General features: G+C 42.4%; 6 protein-coding genes across 7 annotated transcripts in view; 2 read left to right on the top strand and 4 right to left on the bottom strand.

Moving 5' to 3' along the window:
- The window catches only part of Samuel (SAM-motif ubiquitously expressed punctatedly localized protein), a 62,121-nt gene extending 54,076 nt beyond the window's left edge, over positions 1-8,045 (top strand). The window contains exon 6 of the mRNA XM_064692535.1: positions 7,270-8,045. Within this exon, the coding sequence (XP_064548605.1) occupies positions 7,270-7,752 (483 nt within the window). The 3' untranslated portion in view covers positions 7,753-8,045. The remainder of the gene's footprint in view (positions 1-7,269) is intronic.
- Positions 700-3,654, bottom strand: LOC135435461 (putative per-hexamer repeat protein 5). The gene is made up of 3 exons (XM_064692525.1): positions 3,304-3,654; positions 1,361-3,242; positions 700-1,291 (listed from the first exon to the last, which is right to left on the bottom strand). Exons 1-3 carry the CDS (start codon positions 3,623-3,625, stop codon positions 952-954), a joined length of 2,544 nt encoding a protein of 847 aa, XP_064548595.1. The 5' UTR covers positions 3,626-3,654; the 3' UTR covers positions 700-951.
- On the bottom strand, positions 4,700-5,653 carry Acp32CD (Accessory gland protein 32CD). The gene is made up of 2 exons (XM_064692519.1): positions 4,869-5,653; positions 4,700-4,769 (listed from the first exon to the last, which is right to left on the bottom strand). Exon 1 carries the CDS (start codon positions 5,624-5,626, stop codon positions 4,880-4,882), a length of 747 nt encoding a protein of 248 aa, XP_064548589.1. The 5' UTR covers positions 5,627-5,653; the 3' UTR covers positions 4,700-4,769; positions 4,869-4,879.
- A 2,057-nt stretch (positions 8,046-10,102) lies between the features above and the next one.
- Positions 10,103-11,850, bottom strand: dUTPase (Deoxyuridine triphosphatase). The gene has a single exon (XM_064692521.1). The coding sequence runs from the start codon at positions 11,718-11,720 to the stop codon at positions 10,188-10,190; it is 1,533 nt and encodes a 510-aa protein (XP_064548591.1). The 5' UTR covers positions 11,721-11,850; the 3' UTR covers positions 10,103-10,187.
- A 277-nt stretch (positions 11,851-12,127) lies between these two features.
- On the top strand, positions 12,128-13,041 carry LOC135435460 (alpha-ketoglutarate-dependent dioxygenase alkB homolog 6). Of its 2 annotated transcripts, none has more exons than XM_064692523.1 (2): positions 12,128-12,287; positions 12,348-13,041. In XM_064692523.1, exons 1-2 carry the CDS (start codon positions 12,258-12,260, stop codon positions 12,981-12,983), a joined length of 666 nt encoding a protein of 221 aa, XP_064548593.1. In that variant the 5' UTR covers positions 12,128-12,257; the 3' UTR covers positions 12,984-13,041. The 2 variants fall into 2 exon arrangements, with proteins under 2 accessions (XP_064548593.1, XP_064548594.1); XM_064692524.1 differs by having other exon boundaries at positions 12,142-12,278.
- A 292-nt stretch (positions 13,042-13,333) lies between these two features.
- Positions 13,334-14,879, bottom strand: LOC135435459 (uncharacterized). Its single transcript, XM_064692522.1, has one exon. It carries the CDS (start codon positions 14,446-14,448, stop codon positions 13,522-13,524), a length of 927 nt encoding a protein of 308 aa, XP_064548592.1. The 5' UTR covers positions 14,449-14,879; the 3' UTR covers positions 13,334-13,521.
- Positions 14,880-15,581: the final 702 nt, after the last annotated feature.

Here is a 15,581-nt window from a genome sequence, read left to right as displayed (position 1 = left end):
TAGTTGGTAACCACAAAGACACCAAATCAAAGCCTCCATTCAGCTAGTTTTTGTTGTGCCTGCTGTTGCTGTCTAGCGAATTATGACAGTCCGAGTCCACATCTAAGTCATACAAGAAGCCACCAATTTCCGGTATGCATTCAGTTCTTTGAGGTCTTTTTTGTCTCGTTTTTACCTAGGTATTGCGGGAAATGGTTAGGTCGATTTTTTAAAACTAATTCAATTGTAAGCGAACTATCAATAGCTTTTCGCAGTGCAGCTGAGCTTGAGTTTTATAAAAGCTTTATCAGAGTTTTTAATGCATTTTTTTATGCAAATTTCCCCTTAAAGGTCTTGTTATGTATTTATCTATTAACCAATAGCTATTAAGCGATCTGGCAACACTAAATAACTTTATTGCCTTATTAAGTTGGCTGCACGTTCAGTAAATAATGAGTTCAAGCTCAAACTTTGTTTTGTTTAATGCACTTGTGGCATTAAAAGTATGATTCTAGTTGTTGAACACAAATGTTTTGTTTCATTTTATCAATATTTCTTCTTACTTTTCTTATACCAATTTAAAACTAATTAATTACTCCAGCGATCTGGCAACACCAAGTTGCCTAACTGTTTTTGAAAGTAAGCAAAGAACGTTCTAATCGATAAATAAAGGAATGAAATATAAGTTTTAAAAAATAACTAGTTAGCACAACATTTTAAATTATTTACTAGTTTTTCTTAACGTATTTTGTCTTATTATTATACAGTTCAAGCGATCTGGCAGCACTTTATCATATAACTGCCAAACTAAACTTATGTTATCTTTTAACTGTAATTAATAATAGTTTTTGGTCTATCATTTTTTACCTTATTTAAACTATTGAGTCTTCAAATTTGTGTACATTTCCTCGAGGTTAAGTCTTTTTTTTTTTAGTTTTTCCTACTTAAAGCTACGTTTGCGTATGATCTCTGCTACGTTTTGGTCATTGACTGATCTATGGTCGTCAGGGTTTTGAATTTTAAATCATTTTTTGGCTGATAATCGCCCCGATTGAAAAGATCCACACGGCGATGCATCTCTTCTTTGACTTTCTTCTTATTGAGAAGAAACTCCTGCTCCTTAACCTCATCGTACTGTTTGCGATCATTTTTTAGCTGAGCCAATAGCTCGAGATCCATTGTAGAGGCCCAGGGACGGCGGGTGGTAATTTCCTCCTCGTAAAAAGCTGTATTATTAACCTCAAACGGATTTGGCTTGATAAATATGGCCATATAACCGGGCCGATTGATGTCGCGCTCAACAGGAAATACACTTGGAGAACGGAATGAGGATACAAAAGAAATTAATTTTATGTGGGAACTATTCCTGTTGGGAACTCACCAAAAGGTTCGCTTGGAGCTATCCCACTTGGGACCCCACCAGGCGCCCAGCACCCGAAAGGGGCACGAACGATTCCTGCCCGCGTCCGACTCAATCACCTCGCCCACCGAGACGAAGAGCAGGTCCGTTGTGTTCGCCTCGACAAGGTGCGCCTTGCGTAGCATGAAGAGATCATTGAAACCGGAGATGACAACATTATCGTACAGATTGTAGACCAGCTCATTATTGTTATCCTGGCCAATGATGAGCATGGCCAGCCGCATGGTATTTATGATATGCGCCAGTGCTAGGAAGTTGATGTTCATGTCCTTATAGTCGTCGGTTAGATAGCCAAAGAACCAGTGCCTCATGTGCAGCCGGGCCGGCAGCTCCATGCGGTTCATCAATAGCCAAGGACCGCCCCAATCATTCTGGAATTCGCACAGAATCTTAGCGGGCAGACCACGGTCGCGGGCCAGGGTAACGCCAAACACCTCATGCAAGTCCATATCCTCGTGACAGATGGCTTCCGGATATTCGAAAAATTCGGAAGGATGCGGTGTGGCCTTCAACCAATGCGGTGTGGTTGTCTCTGTATTTGTCTCTGCCGTTCTCTCTCTATTTATCTCTGTGTCTGTCATTGTACTTGTTTCTTTGTTTTTCTCTGGGGCTGTCTTTGTACTTGTCTCTGGGGCTGTCTCGGCATTTTTCTCTGCGGCTGTCTCTATATTTGTCTCGGCATTTTTCTCTGTGGCTGTCTCTGTATTTTTCTCTGTGACTGTGTCTATATTTGTCTCTGGGGCCGTCTCTCTATTTTTCTCTGTGGCTATCTCTGGGGCTGTCTCGGCATTTTTCTCTGCGGCTGTCTCTATATTTGTCTCGGCATTTTTCTCTGTGGCTGTCTCTGTATTTTTCTCTGTGACTGTGTCTATATTTGTCTCTGGGGCCGTCTCTCTATTTTTCTCTGTGGCTGTCTCGGCATTTTTTTCTATTGCTGTCTCTGTATTTTTCTCTGTGGTTGTCCCTATGTTTATCTCTATGGTTTGCTCTTTGGTTGTATCTGTGTTTTTCTCTGTAGTTGTTCCTGTGTTTGTCCCTGTATTTGTCCCTGGGTTTGTCTCTGAGTTAATCCCTTTGTTAGTCCCTGTGTTAATCCCTGTGTTTGTCCCAGTGTTTATCCCAGTGTTTATCCCTGTATCTGTCCCAGGGTTTGTCCCAGTGTTTTTCCCTGTGTTTTTCCCAGTGTTTTTCCCAGTGTTTGTCCCTGTGTTAGTCCCTGTGTTTTTCTCTGGGTTTGTCTTTGTGTTATTCTCTGGGTTTGTCTCTGTGTTAATCCCTTTGTTGGTCCCTATGTTTGTCCCTGTGTTTTTCCCAGTGTTTGTCCCAGTGTTTTTCCCTGTGTCTGTCCCAGTGTTTGTCTCTGTATTTTTCCCTGGGTTTGTCGCTGTGTTAATCCCTTTGTTATTCCCTGGTTTAATCCCTGTGTTTGTACCTGTGTTTTCCCCAGTGTTTGTCCCAGTGTTTGTCCCAGTGTTTTTCCCTGTGTTTTTTCCTGGGTTTGTCGCTGTGTTAATCCCTTTGTTAGTCCCTGGTTTAATCCCTGTGTTTGTCCCTGTGTTTTTCCCAGTGTTTGTCCCAGTGTTTTTCCCTGTGTTTGTCCCTGTGTTTTTCCCTGTGTTTTTCTCTGTGTTTGTCTCTGTGTTTGACCCTGTGTTTGTCCCTGTGTTAGTCCTTCTGGTTGTCTCTGTGATTAGCTCTGTCGTCTTCCCAGTGGTACTTGGCTCCCTAGTAGTACTTCCCTTCCTTGTAGTCCTAGGGGTATTTGGCTTCTTGGTGATAGTTGTAGAACTTGTGCCCGTATAGTTGCCTTTCGGCGGAACTGAGGTTTTATTGATCTGCAAATCTGTTGGCTTTGCTTTATATTATTTTCTACAAACTATTTTGTCATATTTTTTTATAATAACCTCCTCCAATTTCATTCGTTTCGTCGGTGTTGGGATGCACGTGGTCTAACCTTTGAATATCGCCATATGGTGGCTCATCTTTTGGATCATCTTGTGGCTCATCTGGTGGGCAGATCTCTTTTGAGCTTACCTCTACAGTATCCTTATCCACTATATTATATGTCTTTTCTTCTTTGCTCTGTTCCTCATTGGATTCGATTCCCGCATTATGCTCGAGCCGACTTCCATAGCGATTGTTATTGAATACAAAATTGATGTAGTACGTCTGACCGAGCACCATCACCACCAGGGGCAACGCTGTCCATAGGCAACAGAGCAGCATTGTCTGAACTACCCAACCACAATGACGCAGTGGACGGCACTGATTGACACGCCTCAACATTGGGTTCTCTTTATAGACTCGGTTCCCGGCTGGAACGGATGTGTTTAGGCTCCACTTGATTGCGATATCGCTTGGAATTCATTGGGTGTGCTGCTGCACAGTCATTAAACTTCATTCGATTTGCATTGGCTCGAAAACAGAGTTTGGTGAGCATGATAAACACGAGCCAAGCCAGAAACCTTTGAAGCAAGAGGTGCTGCAAGAAATTGCAAGGAATATAAAGGAAGGATCCTAACGATCAATAGGTTGTTTTACTGAAGACAACTCATGGAAGGAATTGGAAACGAAGTTAATGTGACCCATTATAAATATATAATAAATCGTTTCTTAAACATTGTGACTATTTGGATATTAGCAAATTGGACATAATATCATATGCATTCCAATAATCAATTAGTAAAGAAATTTGATACGCACATGGAAAATATGAAAAAGTAAATCTAAAATGAATCAATTACGAATAAGCGGGAAGTAACTTTCCATTTGCAAAAGAACTCTTATATGATATAATCTGTCATATTCTCAAGCTGTAAAATAATTGGATACTTACGATCCGGAAAAGTTGAATATTTGTGACCCGATCCCCAATAGATAAAAAGAGAATAGTTCAAGTCTAGAGTTTCAGAAAAAGGAAAAGCACTTGCATAAAAAATCTAAAAAAATTTTTCCTCTTTTTGATTTGAGGCTTGAAAGCCGTCATGTATGAAACAAATGCTAAATAATGTCTCCATGGAAGAAATGAAAAATTAAACCTATTTTTATCAAACGGAAGCGAGCTATACAAAGAATATTTCTATTTGATATTCCTATTTCCATAGTCTTTCAACTAAAAGGAATAAGTTAGGTTTTCTTCCATTCCATGTCAATTCTTTATACACAATTTCCTTCGATCCCTCATGTGAAAAACTAGAATATTTTGTTTGGATTCCTTCTGGCCTGTGCCCAATCCAAACAATTTACGACATGCTCGATCTTCGTGCTTGCCCAAACAACTAATTTATTAGACACAACAAATTCCACAGATTTCCTTTATTTATTGTATAATTTTTATTGCGCAAAATTCATAAATTGAAATGTCTCTGGCCTGCATCCGCAGGATACCGTAAATGCAGGTGCATGAAAGAGATACAAGTAGAAAGCTGATTTAAGAAATGGGCGGTGAAAGGGAGAGGGGAGTACTTACACAACTAAGCTTTAATTCTCGATGGGCTCCTCATAGTCCTGGTCGCCGAATTCCTTTTGCACGTTGCCCGCTTTGCTTGCGGAGCTATCGTTCTCCTGGTTGTCACGGCCGGAATCGGCCCTGGCGCCCTCATGGCCATGGCTCTCGGAGCTCTCGTAAATGGAGCGCACATAGCGACCGCCGAAGCTATCGTCAATGCTGATCTCGTAGCTGCTGTGATGGCTGTGCTCCTTGTTGCCGGCCTTGGCAAGCGCTTGCTCCTCCTTCTGGCGCCGATCAATGGGGTCATGGCTATCGCTGTCGTCGTTATCGTGCACCCTTTGATCCAAAGGCGCACTCTTGTCCTTGTTTCCTTCGTGACGTTCCCGACTGTCACCACCGCCGCCGCCGCTGCCAGCACTCCCGTCACCACCGCCGCCGCCCCCACCGCTGTTTTCGCCTTTGTCGCTGGCATCGTCGTTGCTCTTGTCTGTCCCTGGATTGCTGCGATCCTTGCCGTCGTCGGCGCTGCCGCTTTCGGCGCGAACCCCACTGCCTGCGTTCTCATTGCTTTGAGCCCTGCTGGCAGCTCCTTCTTCGGAGCCTCCTCTATTTGGTTTTACCTTTGGTTCGCCGGATCCTCCGCCGCCCTCGGCATCCGGATTGTTGTTGTTGAATGCGAAATTCATGTAATACTTCTGGCCCAGCACGGCGCTGGCCTGCAGTTGCCAGAGCAACAGGCCTAAGGCGAGAATGCGTATGCTCAGCCGGGTCCTCATGATCCTCAACAGACTCTAAACAGCAGCCGTTCGGGTTTCTCTCTTATATATAGATGAGGGCCGTTCAGTGCAGCGAATCGCATTGCCCGCCCGCAATCGATTACGCTTGGGTCAGCCCAAGTCGACCCCACCATGAAGCCAGCCCCGCATAAAACATGCACTGCGCAAAGAAAATTACGCAGTTTTAAGACAAAAACAAAAGACGGCTCAAATGTCAAATATTTTTACTTTAGCTGGAATTCAGACTACGATAGTTCAATATTGCGATAAGCATCTGGCAAAAACTGAATCATTTTAGAAACAGTTTTGTTATTTTATAGACAAATTGGAAATTTTTTATTTTATTTTTTTAAAATATTTTGTTTGAGTGCATATTATTAAATCCCTCATCTGAAAGAGTATCAGTTTTCGAATGATATGTCTTTTATGGAATAGATATGTTTTAAAGGGAAGTGGAAGTAAAGCCTTCGATCAGTAATCGATAATTGATTTCATACTTTCGATAGTTTTTAACATGCACATAGTGTATATAGTATGTCTATTATAGAATATATATATAAATTTAGAGCAATGTCAATCTTTCGATAACTAATCTATATTTTATGGATTATGTTCGATACCTTATGAAATAGTAATCCCAAAATTATATCAAGTTTTCGATAATTAATCGATTTTATTTTTGTAAGGTTATATCAACCTTTTAATTCGTAATCGATACTTGATGACTTTCGATAGCTTTCGATTACACATAAGAAATCAATATTTTATAGAGTGGACCGTTTTTTCCACATTCATGAACCCTGACTTAAAACTTTTAATTCTAAGTATTTCTTCTTTATCTTAACTATTTTTGTATATTTTATATATTTAGGGTACGAAAAATAACGTTAGCCCAATTTCAGAAACTAAAAAATGTTGCCATCATTATTTAATTACCAATAAAAAAATTGTAGTTCGTTTCGGGCTAAAGATTGACTATAGACTTGATAGACTTACTTACTTTTTATTTGGTAATAATTATGGACTTAAGTAAGACTTCTATAAATTTTGGTATAAAAACACAAGTTTGATTAGGGATCGTTGCGCATGCACGTATTTTGGCCAGTGTGTGGCCGCTGTGGAGGGCAACAGCGGCCGCGCCGCGCATAGCTTTGTTGCACAGTTGCACAGTGGCAGTTCGGTTGGCAGACGGCAGCAGCTGTGTACGGCAAACAGGTTGAAAGCCGCGGCCGCGGCCACGGCCATGGAATTCAATCAGGGCCAATCTATAATAGAAATCTCATGTGGCGGGGGGCAACCAGCCAGCAGCCAGCAAGTAGCAAACAGCAACTGGCAACTTGCAACTGGCAACTGGCAACTGGCTGCGCCAGCCCACTTTCAATCGCTGTTGGCGTCGTGCGTTGCAAATATGAAAATGCTACTGCTACTGCTCCAACTCAACCAGGGGCAGCAGCAACTAAAAATCGTTTTTCATTAACAATTTTAAAAGCTGCGCATTAATCACACACACACACAGAGGCACACGCCCTCCGTTGCAAGCAGCAGCAGCATGTTGCAAGCTGATCATGCCGCATGCATAAATTTTGTTAGCTACAAAACTAATTCTTGCCTCTCTCTCTTTCTCTCTCTGATTCTTCTTGCAGCACTTTCGTGATCAGAGCATAGATGGCACGGGCTTGCCGCTGCTAACCGAGGATCATTTGGTTAGCTCGCTGGGCATGAAGCTGGGGCCGGCGCTGAAGCTGCGCTCCATATTGGCGAAGAAATTGGGCGGGCCGTGTCCGTGTGTTGCGTGCGTTGCGCAGGCGCAACAAATGCTGGCACTGCAAACGGGTGGGGCAGCAACAGCAGCAGCAGCAACAACAGCAACAACAACAACAGCAGCAACAGCAACAACTACAACAACAACAACTGCTGTAACTAGTTGCAGCAGTTTGTCCAACAGTAGCAACAGCAGCAGCAGCAACAGCAACAGCAACATGGCAGATAGCTGCAATGGGCCCAGCAACATGGCCAGCGACAACATTGTTGCTGCAACAATGTTGCCCTGCAGCTTTGATGCTGCCGACAGCAACAATTACAGCAGCAACAATAACAACAACAACAACAAGGATGCTGCCAGCTAGTTATTTGTCACAATCGAAATTAAATCAAAATAAACAAATATCAAATTAACAACAAAATATATATAAATATAGTTTTATATAGTTTATATGCTAACAAATTGCATTTCAACTGCAAATGTTGTACCAAATGAGCTTTCAAATGAAAAGAAAAAACACATAAGAATTAATTTAAATCAAAACTAATATTAACTGCAATTTAATTTAGGCTTAGCTAAAGTTGTGAACTTTAAGACAGCAACAACAATCGCAAAAGTCTTCCATTTGCATATAAAAATAACAAAAACAAAACAAACCAGATTTTAACAAAAACACTTAAAGTTATAAAACAATAATATATGAATAATTAATTAACTAATGAATCAATTTAGTCAATTTAAATGAGTTTTTATTATGAATTACATAACGATTTATGTACTTAAGTGCAATTGCATTGCGCTACATTTATCACATAAATATTTATAATTTATTTAAAATATTTTATATTTATATATATTTTCATTTCTTCGTTTATAACTGCTAGTCAGTAATTATTATTATATTTAAATAACATTCAGACAACTTAAAAATAACAACAACAAAAAAACAAGTTTCATATATAAATTTGATTTCCTTATTTGTTTAGCAAAGAAAAGGCTATTTATTATTATATATGATAAACATTTTATATAATATTTAAAGCTAGTTAAAAATCATTTGTTAAAAGCAACCCAAAAATCTGTTGTTCAAATTGTTTACAATTAATTTTTTTTATATTTTGCGGCCATTGCACATTGGAATTCAAAATTCAGCATTAATTTAAGAGCTCCAAGACTTGAAGACAACAACAAATACACACACACACACCCACACACACAACAGCAAACAACAAATGCAAATGTATATACTGTTTATTTAATTATATTTAGCTCTTACATACTTACTATATATATATATATCTTTATATGTATTTTTAACGCTAGGCATCTGCAACTGACCAAGCAGCGTCGGTCAACTTAAAACTTATGTTTACGTTTAGACAAAAAAAACAATTGATTTATTTTATTAAATATATATTGTATATTTAAACAAATACTTAGCTATTTTTCACAAGCAAATAAATTATAAACAGACAATACAATACAAAACAAATGCAATGCAATACCTGCCAGCGAATGCAGTTAACCGGGCGCTACAGAGCTGAACTGACCTCCAGAGTTGGGCGCCGCGCTCGGGTCAAGCGTAACCGTTGCGCCAAAAGCCAACCAAGGATGCACCGCTGCAAAACCAATTAAAAGCACGCAGCTGGAGCCGTGTAGCCGCACTTCAACGTCTAATTACAAATTGGAGTCATTGAATTTAATCGCTGCAAAATCCGCATATGCACTTCTTATGCACTTGAGACACGCAAACTGATAAGCAGCCCATGGGCCCAAAGCACCTTTCTTCATTCATCGGTCATAACTCGCTGACTGTCTGGCTAACTGGAGCAATGCCTATGTTTCTCCCAGTTGACCTACCTCAACGTAGTATACCAAAAGAGACTACTCACAAACTCAATTAAGCCAAGCTTAATTATATTTGATATATAATATATAACCGCTTCACGCCTAAGAATGTATTACAGTCCAGAACACACTTGCTCCATTGACTGGCGAGAATGGGTGCCTAGAGGAATCATCTATTATGTCTGTAAAGATACAGTCAAACTAAAGAAACTTTTGATGCCCATCGAATGGCAATCCAAAGCTTAAAATGGAGATTATTGCTCCTACTTGGCCATATCCATGCAGATTCCGACACAATTTCGCAAATTTTAGATTCGTTGGAATATACCATATCTCCGCCCGGAGATAGGATGCTTTAAATCGACATAATTCCTCGCGGAGATATTTTGTGAGTCAATTTATTTAAATTTGAGAAAAACAGCAAGGGGTTACATCACCAATTTGGACGAAATTGTGGCCGATTTTTTATATCAATATTATTCCTGTTTTTTGGCATATCTAGGATAAATAGTGTCAGATTTTAAAAATATATGCCATTTTAGACTCGTACGGACCCTACTATCGAATGCTATTCAAAAAAATAAATTCTAAAATTTGATGTTTTAAAAAAAATTGCAAGCAAAGTGGCAAAAAATGGGGTCGGTTTTTCATAACAAAATTATTCATGAAATAGAGATGTGTCTTTGACTTGACGACTAAACCCAATATTGTTATTTTACTAAATTACTTCTCTGTTCGTAATAAGCGTCCCCAGGATATGTATCAATGGATTAAATATTCCACGATAGGGGGGATATATGTTATGTTGTACAAAAACTTTCGTTGTTTTTATTTAAACGTAATACTTTTGATAGAATTTATGAACTTCTATACAATGATTGTGCAATTAGTGTGTGTAATTTAATCTTATGTATACCTAGTTAAGTCGCACTTTCAGCTTATCACATTATTCTATGTGGAAATGGGTGTGGCATCATTTTCGCCAAGTGGCGTTTTTCCTTTGCTATTCTGCTGCTTAACCAGTTTAGCTTCTGGTAGTTCCTTGACGCCAGTTGAGCCGAAGCCCGCATCACCGCGCTCGGTATCATCCAACTTGTCCACCTCCTTTGGCTCCGGATAGAAGATAAGCTCGCAAATAAACTGAGCAATGCGATCTCCGCGATTGACCTCAAAGTCTGTGTCCGAATGATTAAACAACACAACGCCCAGGTTACCGCGGTAATCCTCGTCCACAACTCCAGCGCCCACGTCGATGAAGCTCTTCACGGCCAGACCGGAACGAGGTGCCACTCTGCCATAGGACCCCTCTGGTACCTGTACCTGGAGATCAGTCTTGACAATAGCCTTGCCACGAGCCGGAACTATTTGGTCGTAGGCGCTGCGTAAGTCAAGACCAGCGGCTTTTTCGGATCCGCGCTGTGGCTCCAGCGCGTGCTCCGTGAGTTTGGCAAAACGCAAAACGCATTTATTATCGGTTGGTGTTTTGGCACTTACAATCTGCTGCTTGGCTCCTGGTAATTCCTCGACTCCAGTTGAACCAAAACCCGCCTCGCCACGCTCGGTGTCATCCAATTTGTCCACCTGCTCCAGCTCTGGATAGAAGATGCGCTCGCAAATAAACTGAGCTATGCGATCCCCTGGCTTAACTTCAAAGTCGGTGTCCGAATGATTAAACAAGACAACACCCAGGTTGCCGCGGTAATCCTCGTCAACAACTCCGGCACCCACATCAATGAAGTTCTTTACGGCCAGACCGGAGCGGGGTGCTACTCTGCCATAAGAGCCCTCTGGCAGCTGCACCTGAAGATCTGTCTTGACAATAGCCTTGCCACGTGCCGGCACCTTCAACTCGTAGGCGCTGCGCAGGTCAAGGCCGGCGGCTCTTTCGGATCCACGCTGTGGGTCCAGCGCGTGTTCCGTGAGTTTGGCAAATCGCAAAACGCATTTATTATCGGTTGGTGTTTTGGCACTTACAATCTGCTGCTTGGCTCCTGGTAATTCCTTGACTCCAGTTGAACCAAAACCCGCCTCGCCACGCTCGGTATCATCCAATTTGTCCACCTGCTCTAGCTCCGGAATGGATATGCGCTCGCAAATGAACTGAGCAATGCGATCTCCGCGCTTGACCTCAAAGTCTGTTTCCGAATGATTAAACAAGACAACACCCAGGTTACCGCGGTAGTCCTCGTCAACAACTCCGGCGCCCACGTCAATGAAGTTCTTCACAGCCAGGCCGGAACGAGGTGCCACTCTGCCATAGGATCCCTCTGGCACCTGTACCTGGAGATCAGTCTTGACAATAGCCTTGCCACGTGCCGGGACTAGCAAGTCGTAGGCGCTGCGCAAGTCAAAGCCGGCGGCTTTTTCGGATCCACGCTGTGGCTCCAGCGCATGCTCAATGATCTTGGCATAACGCAAAACACATTTCTTATCCAATTTCATTTTCTTAGCTGCTTGAATATCGTCAACAATGGGCGAGGCCATCTGCAATGTGTATATGCGGATTAATCACTGAAATAAATGTGAGAAACACCCAAAATGGCTTTCACGTAAGTTGAGCCCTGAATCGACGCTAGAATATTGGCGGAATTTTGCAGTCAAACCAGCTGGCAGCTGCTAAACATATAATAATCGATATACCAATATCAAATCCAAATGCAGTGTTAGAAATTGGTACAAAACCAGGGCCGCACTAATTCGTTGAGTTTAAAATTTTGCGTTATTATGCAGTTTGCGCTATGGAACAAACGCAAACAGATTCAAAACTAGTTGAAAAGTATTTTTGGTTTTCCGCTTCTAACTGCTTATACTAAAATATAAAATATAAATAATCTTGAAATTATATGAATTTTCTACGCTCTTTCAGAGTTGCGGTGACAGGATATCGGTGGACCACCACAATATGCTGCCAGCTGTCAGAAAGAGCATCTCCAAGGCTAAATGACCGGGCCAACGGGATACAAATATTGATTTGCAATAATTGCAATTTTTAGAATAGACCATTAGCAAATAGCCTTAGTCATGGATTTCACCGACTTTGAGGTACGCAAGGTAAGCAAGTGTTGTCTCAGTCTTGACTACTTGCTAACCAGCATAAAACATGCATTGTAGTGCCCATCAACAGTCATGTACATTCCGAACTTCATCACCTCAGATCAAGAGCAATCCATATTAAGTCACATTGAACGCACACCAAAGCCACGCTGGACGCAGTTGCTCAATCGCCGCCTGGTCAACTACGGCGGTGTGCCGCATCCCAACGGCATGATAGCCGAAGAAATACCCGAATGGCTGCAGAGTTATGTGGATAAGGTCAACAATCTGGGCATCTTTGAGTCGCAAAAGGCCAATCATGTGCTGGTCAATGAGTATCTGCCGGGCCAGGGCATTTTGCCGCACACGGACGGACCGCTCTTCTATCCAATTATATCGACCATTTCGTGTGGTGCCCACACCGTGCTGGAATTTACTAAGCGCGAAACCACCGGCGAGGCAACTGGCGAGGTGCTATTCAAGCTTCTCTTGGAGCCACGCAGCTTGCTCATATTGAAGGACACACTATATAGCGACTATATGCATGCCATTAGCGAGATCAACGAGGATACGCTGTGCGATCGCATCTGTAATTACAATCTGTGCGAAAATACATACAAAATTGGGGATCATCTGGTGCGACGCGCACCACGCATTTCGCTAACCATACGCAATGTGCCCAAGACCAGCAAAATGAAACTGAAGTTCTGTTAGACTCTTACAATTGTTGCTAAATTTGTTAACTAAATGCACACGTTGCGAATGTCACGTAGCCCACTGAAGTCAGCCCACAAGCTAATATGTATGTTCAACTTTAAATCTTCCGCTAGATAATTAAGCACAACGCACACACACACACACACCTTTGAGCAATGTTTCATAATGCAAATTTCGTAGTTTTTGAGCAAAGTTTTAGCATTGCCCACCAAGTGCTTTAATTTTGGTAACCAAAAAAGATGTTTACTCAATTATACCAATTATGTACATATATATAGATAAGTATATGTATAATAATTTATAGATTTAGTTATTGAAAGCAATATGCATACATATTCAAACATTCGTTAAGTGGCATATGTATGTGTGTGTTTTCCACAAGTCCTGTAATATTTTTGTAATGATTTTCACAGCGCACCAAAAGACAAAAAAGAAAAGTAATTCCAAGCCAAATTTGAAATGAAATAAATTGTTGTCCACTGTTGTGCTTGTTAAATCACCAATTGTATCCACGCTAACCCTCAATCTCTTTCTCCTAGGCTTCATCCTGCCACTCCAGTCGAAATTCGCGCTCAAACACCAGACGATCGTAGAGGCGCACCTCGCTGATGCGCGCCGAGATGTCCAGCCGGAGCTCACTCACAGCCAGATGAAAGTTCTGGCGCACAGCACGCTGTTTGTCCGGCGTCAGCTGGTTGAGCGGCTTTCGGAAGACGCTAATTATGCGCTGCAAATGATATTCAACGCTGGCGCAGCGACCAATGCAGACCCACAGATTCTCCGGATCGTGTATGTTGCCGGGAAAGCGTGTTCGCTGATCGAATGGCGCCTTGCTCGACAGCAAGGCACGCACCTCTGCGACGATCTCCTGGTGCGTCTTCAGATCTCTCGTGCTGAGCGTCTTGAACTCGTATTTGTCACAGAAGTACATAAGATCGCTGATCGCACACCACGGCTGGCCACTCAACGTTGTGTGATTGCTGCTCCAATTGCTGTAGCCGGCGGCCGTTTTGCTCGCCTGCTGCTGCACCAGGGCGGCGGCCACCGACGAGGCGGTGCTGCTCTTGGCGGCGCTGCTACTGCTGCTCCCAGTGGTGGCGTTGCTGCTGTTGCAGCTGACTGTGCTGGGTCTGGTTAGGTCCAAGCTGGCACTGCCATTGCTGTTGCCTTTGTCCGCACGCTGCAACTTCTCCATTTCGCGTTCGTGTTCGCGTGCCCGCATATACGCCTCCTTCTTCTGTTGCAGCTCCTGCAGCTTGGTCAGCTTAGGCGGAGAGTTGGCCTTAAAGAGCGACGGTGGCGGGGAACGGGCTAGGGCTGTTGTCTGTGCTGCATCACGGTGTGGCTCCATCTGTTGGCTGTGTCCATTTGTGTCCAGCGAGGCACTGCGTCCATATTTGGCGCGATAGCGTTCCAGCGTGTCCAGCGAGAAGCTGAGCTCCTTTTTGAGCGTTTTCTGCATATTTCACTTTATTATTTCGTTGGATTTATGTAATCGCCTTGAAACGTTCAATGCACGCGCCGCGCGTTCGTCTCAAGAATTTACAAGCAAATGCAATCGAGATTCGAGATGCGAGCAAAATAAAACAAATTCTTGCGTGGCATACTCTTTATTTTTATCTTTTATCAATTGGCGGCACCGACGCCGCCGTGTTGAGTACTTGGGCCATGTGCCTCAGCGCTCGCTGTGCACTTTATTTTGGTCTCTGCCGATCATTCAATTGGCTGCACTAGGGTCTCAGGAGAGGAGTAGGGCAACGCACACAAGTAAGGCACATACAATATATATATGTACATATATATAGATATATATACACTGCCAAGAGGATCTCAGTTTATTAAACAGACATGGATGCACAAAATTTGTATTGAAAACTATAAAGCACGACTATAAGCACGGCACGAGTCAGGAATCGGTTGAGAAGATTCCTATTGGCGCTCATTAGTGCGACGCAAGCGAATACGCAGCCGCTTCAGCAGACGCTTATAGTGTTTATTAACCTGTCCCAGATGACGGCAATTCTTGCATGTTGGACGACGATTCCTGCGCCGCAGCGTGGATAATGCAGCCTCGGCCCGAGCGTGCAAATATCTATGACCGTGTCCATGTCCATGTCTAGGGCCACGCTGATGATAGCGCAGCATGGCCGATCGTTCCCCTCCATTCGGACTACTATTACCAATTAGGGCACGCTCTGCCCCGGATTGTGGCAGGGCCGAAACCATCTGCTCCCAGTCTTCAAGAGCATTTGTTTGTCGTGGCTCATTGGGATTTAAATTCATGTTTCTCGAATCCAAGATTTGTCGGTGTATAGCAAACAAACAAAAAAAATAAAATAAAATTGTGTTACTAGGAGTTCTAGAAAAAATATGTACTTTGTTGTTGGGTTCTTAACTGTTTTGAGTGTTCTACTGATTTTTTAAGCCAATGCCGAAACTCTCGGAATCAAAGCTTGACATTTCGTAGCCTACTCTAAGCTAAACTAAGGACCCATCTACTTATAATTGGTTTGTACATTATATAGTCTGTTTCGATTCAAAACACAATATATAGATGATTCAATCCGAGCTTTTTCACTATTGGGGGTTCGATCG

Source organism: Drosophila montana, unplaced genomic scaffold (assembly GCF_035044405.1).
Source record: "Drosophila montana isolate Dmon_TW-CO22-7 unplaced genomic scaffold, ASM3504440v1 contig_3619_1, whole genome shotgun sequence".
Classification (NCBI taxonomy): Eukaryota; Metazoa; Arthropoda; class Insecta; order Diptera; family Drosophilidae; genus Drosophila; species Drosophila montana.
Note: the sequence above shows the minus strand (reverse complement) of the source record. Positions and strands in the feature narration are given on the sequence as shown.

Excerpts from the sequence above, each read along its gene's own strand:
- Acp32CD (XM_064692519.1), bottom strand. The coding sequence starts at position 5,626 with ATGAGGACCCGGCTGAGCATACGCATTCTCGCCTTAGGCCTGTTGCTC.
- LOC135435461 (XM_064692525.1), bottom strand. The coding sequence starts at position 3,625 with ATGCTGCTCTGTTGCCTATGGACAGCGTTGCCCCTGGTGGTGATGGTG. Across the intron at positions 3,243-3,303 it reads AACGAATGAAATTGGAGGAG|ATTTGCAGATCAATAAAACC; the intron begins GTTATTATAAAA and ends CAAAGCCAACAG. Across the intron at positions 1,292-1,360 it reads AGCTCCAAGCGAACCTTTTG|TGTATTTCCTGTTGAGCGCG; the intron begins GTGAGTTCCCAA and ends CCGTTCTCCAAG.
- dUTPase (XM_064692521.1), bottom strand. The coding sequence starts at position 11,720 with ATGGCCTCGCCCATTGTTGACGATATTCAAGCAGCTAAGAAAATGAAA.
- LOC135435460 (XM_064692523.1), top strand. The coding sequence starts at position 12,258 with ATGGATTTCACCGACTTTGAGGTACGCAAG. Across the intron at positions 12,288-12,347 it reads CCGACTTTGAGGTACGCAAG|TGCCCATCAACAGTCATGTA; the intron begins GTAAGCAAGTGT and ends CATGCATTGTAG.
- LOC135435459 (XM_064692522.1), bottom strand. The coding sequence starts at position 14,448 with ATGCAGAAAACGCTCAAAAAGGAGCTCAGCTTCTCGCTGGACACGCTG.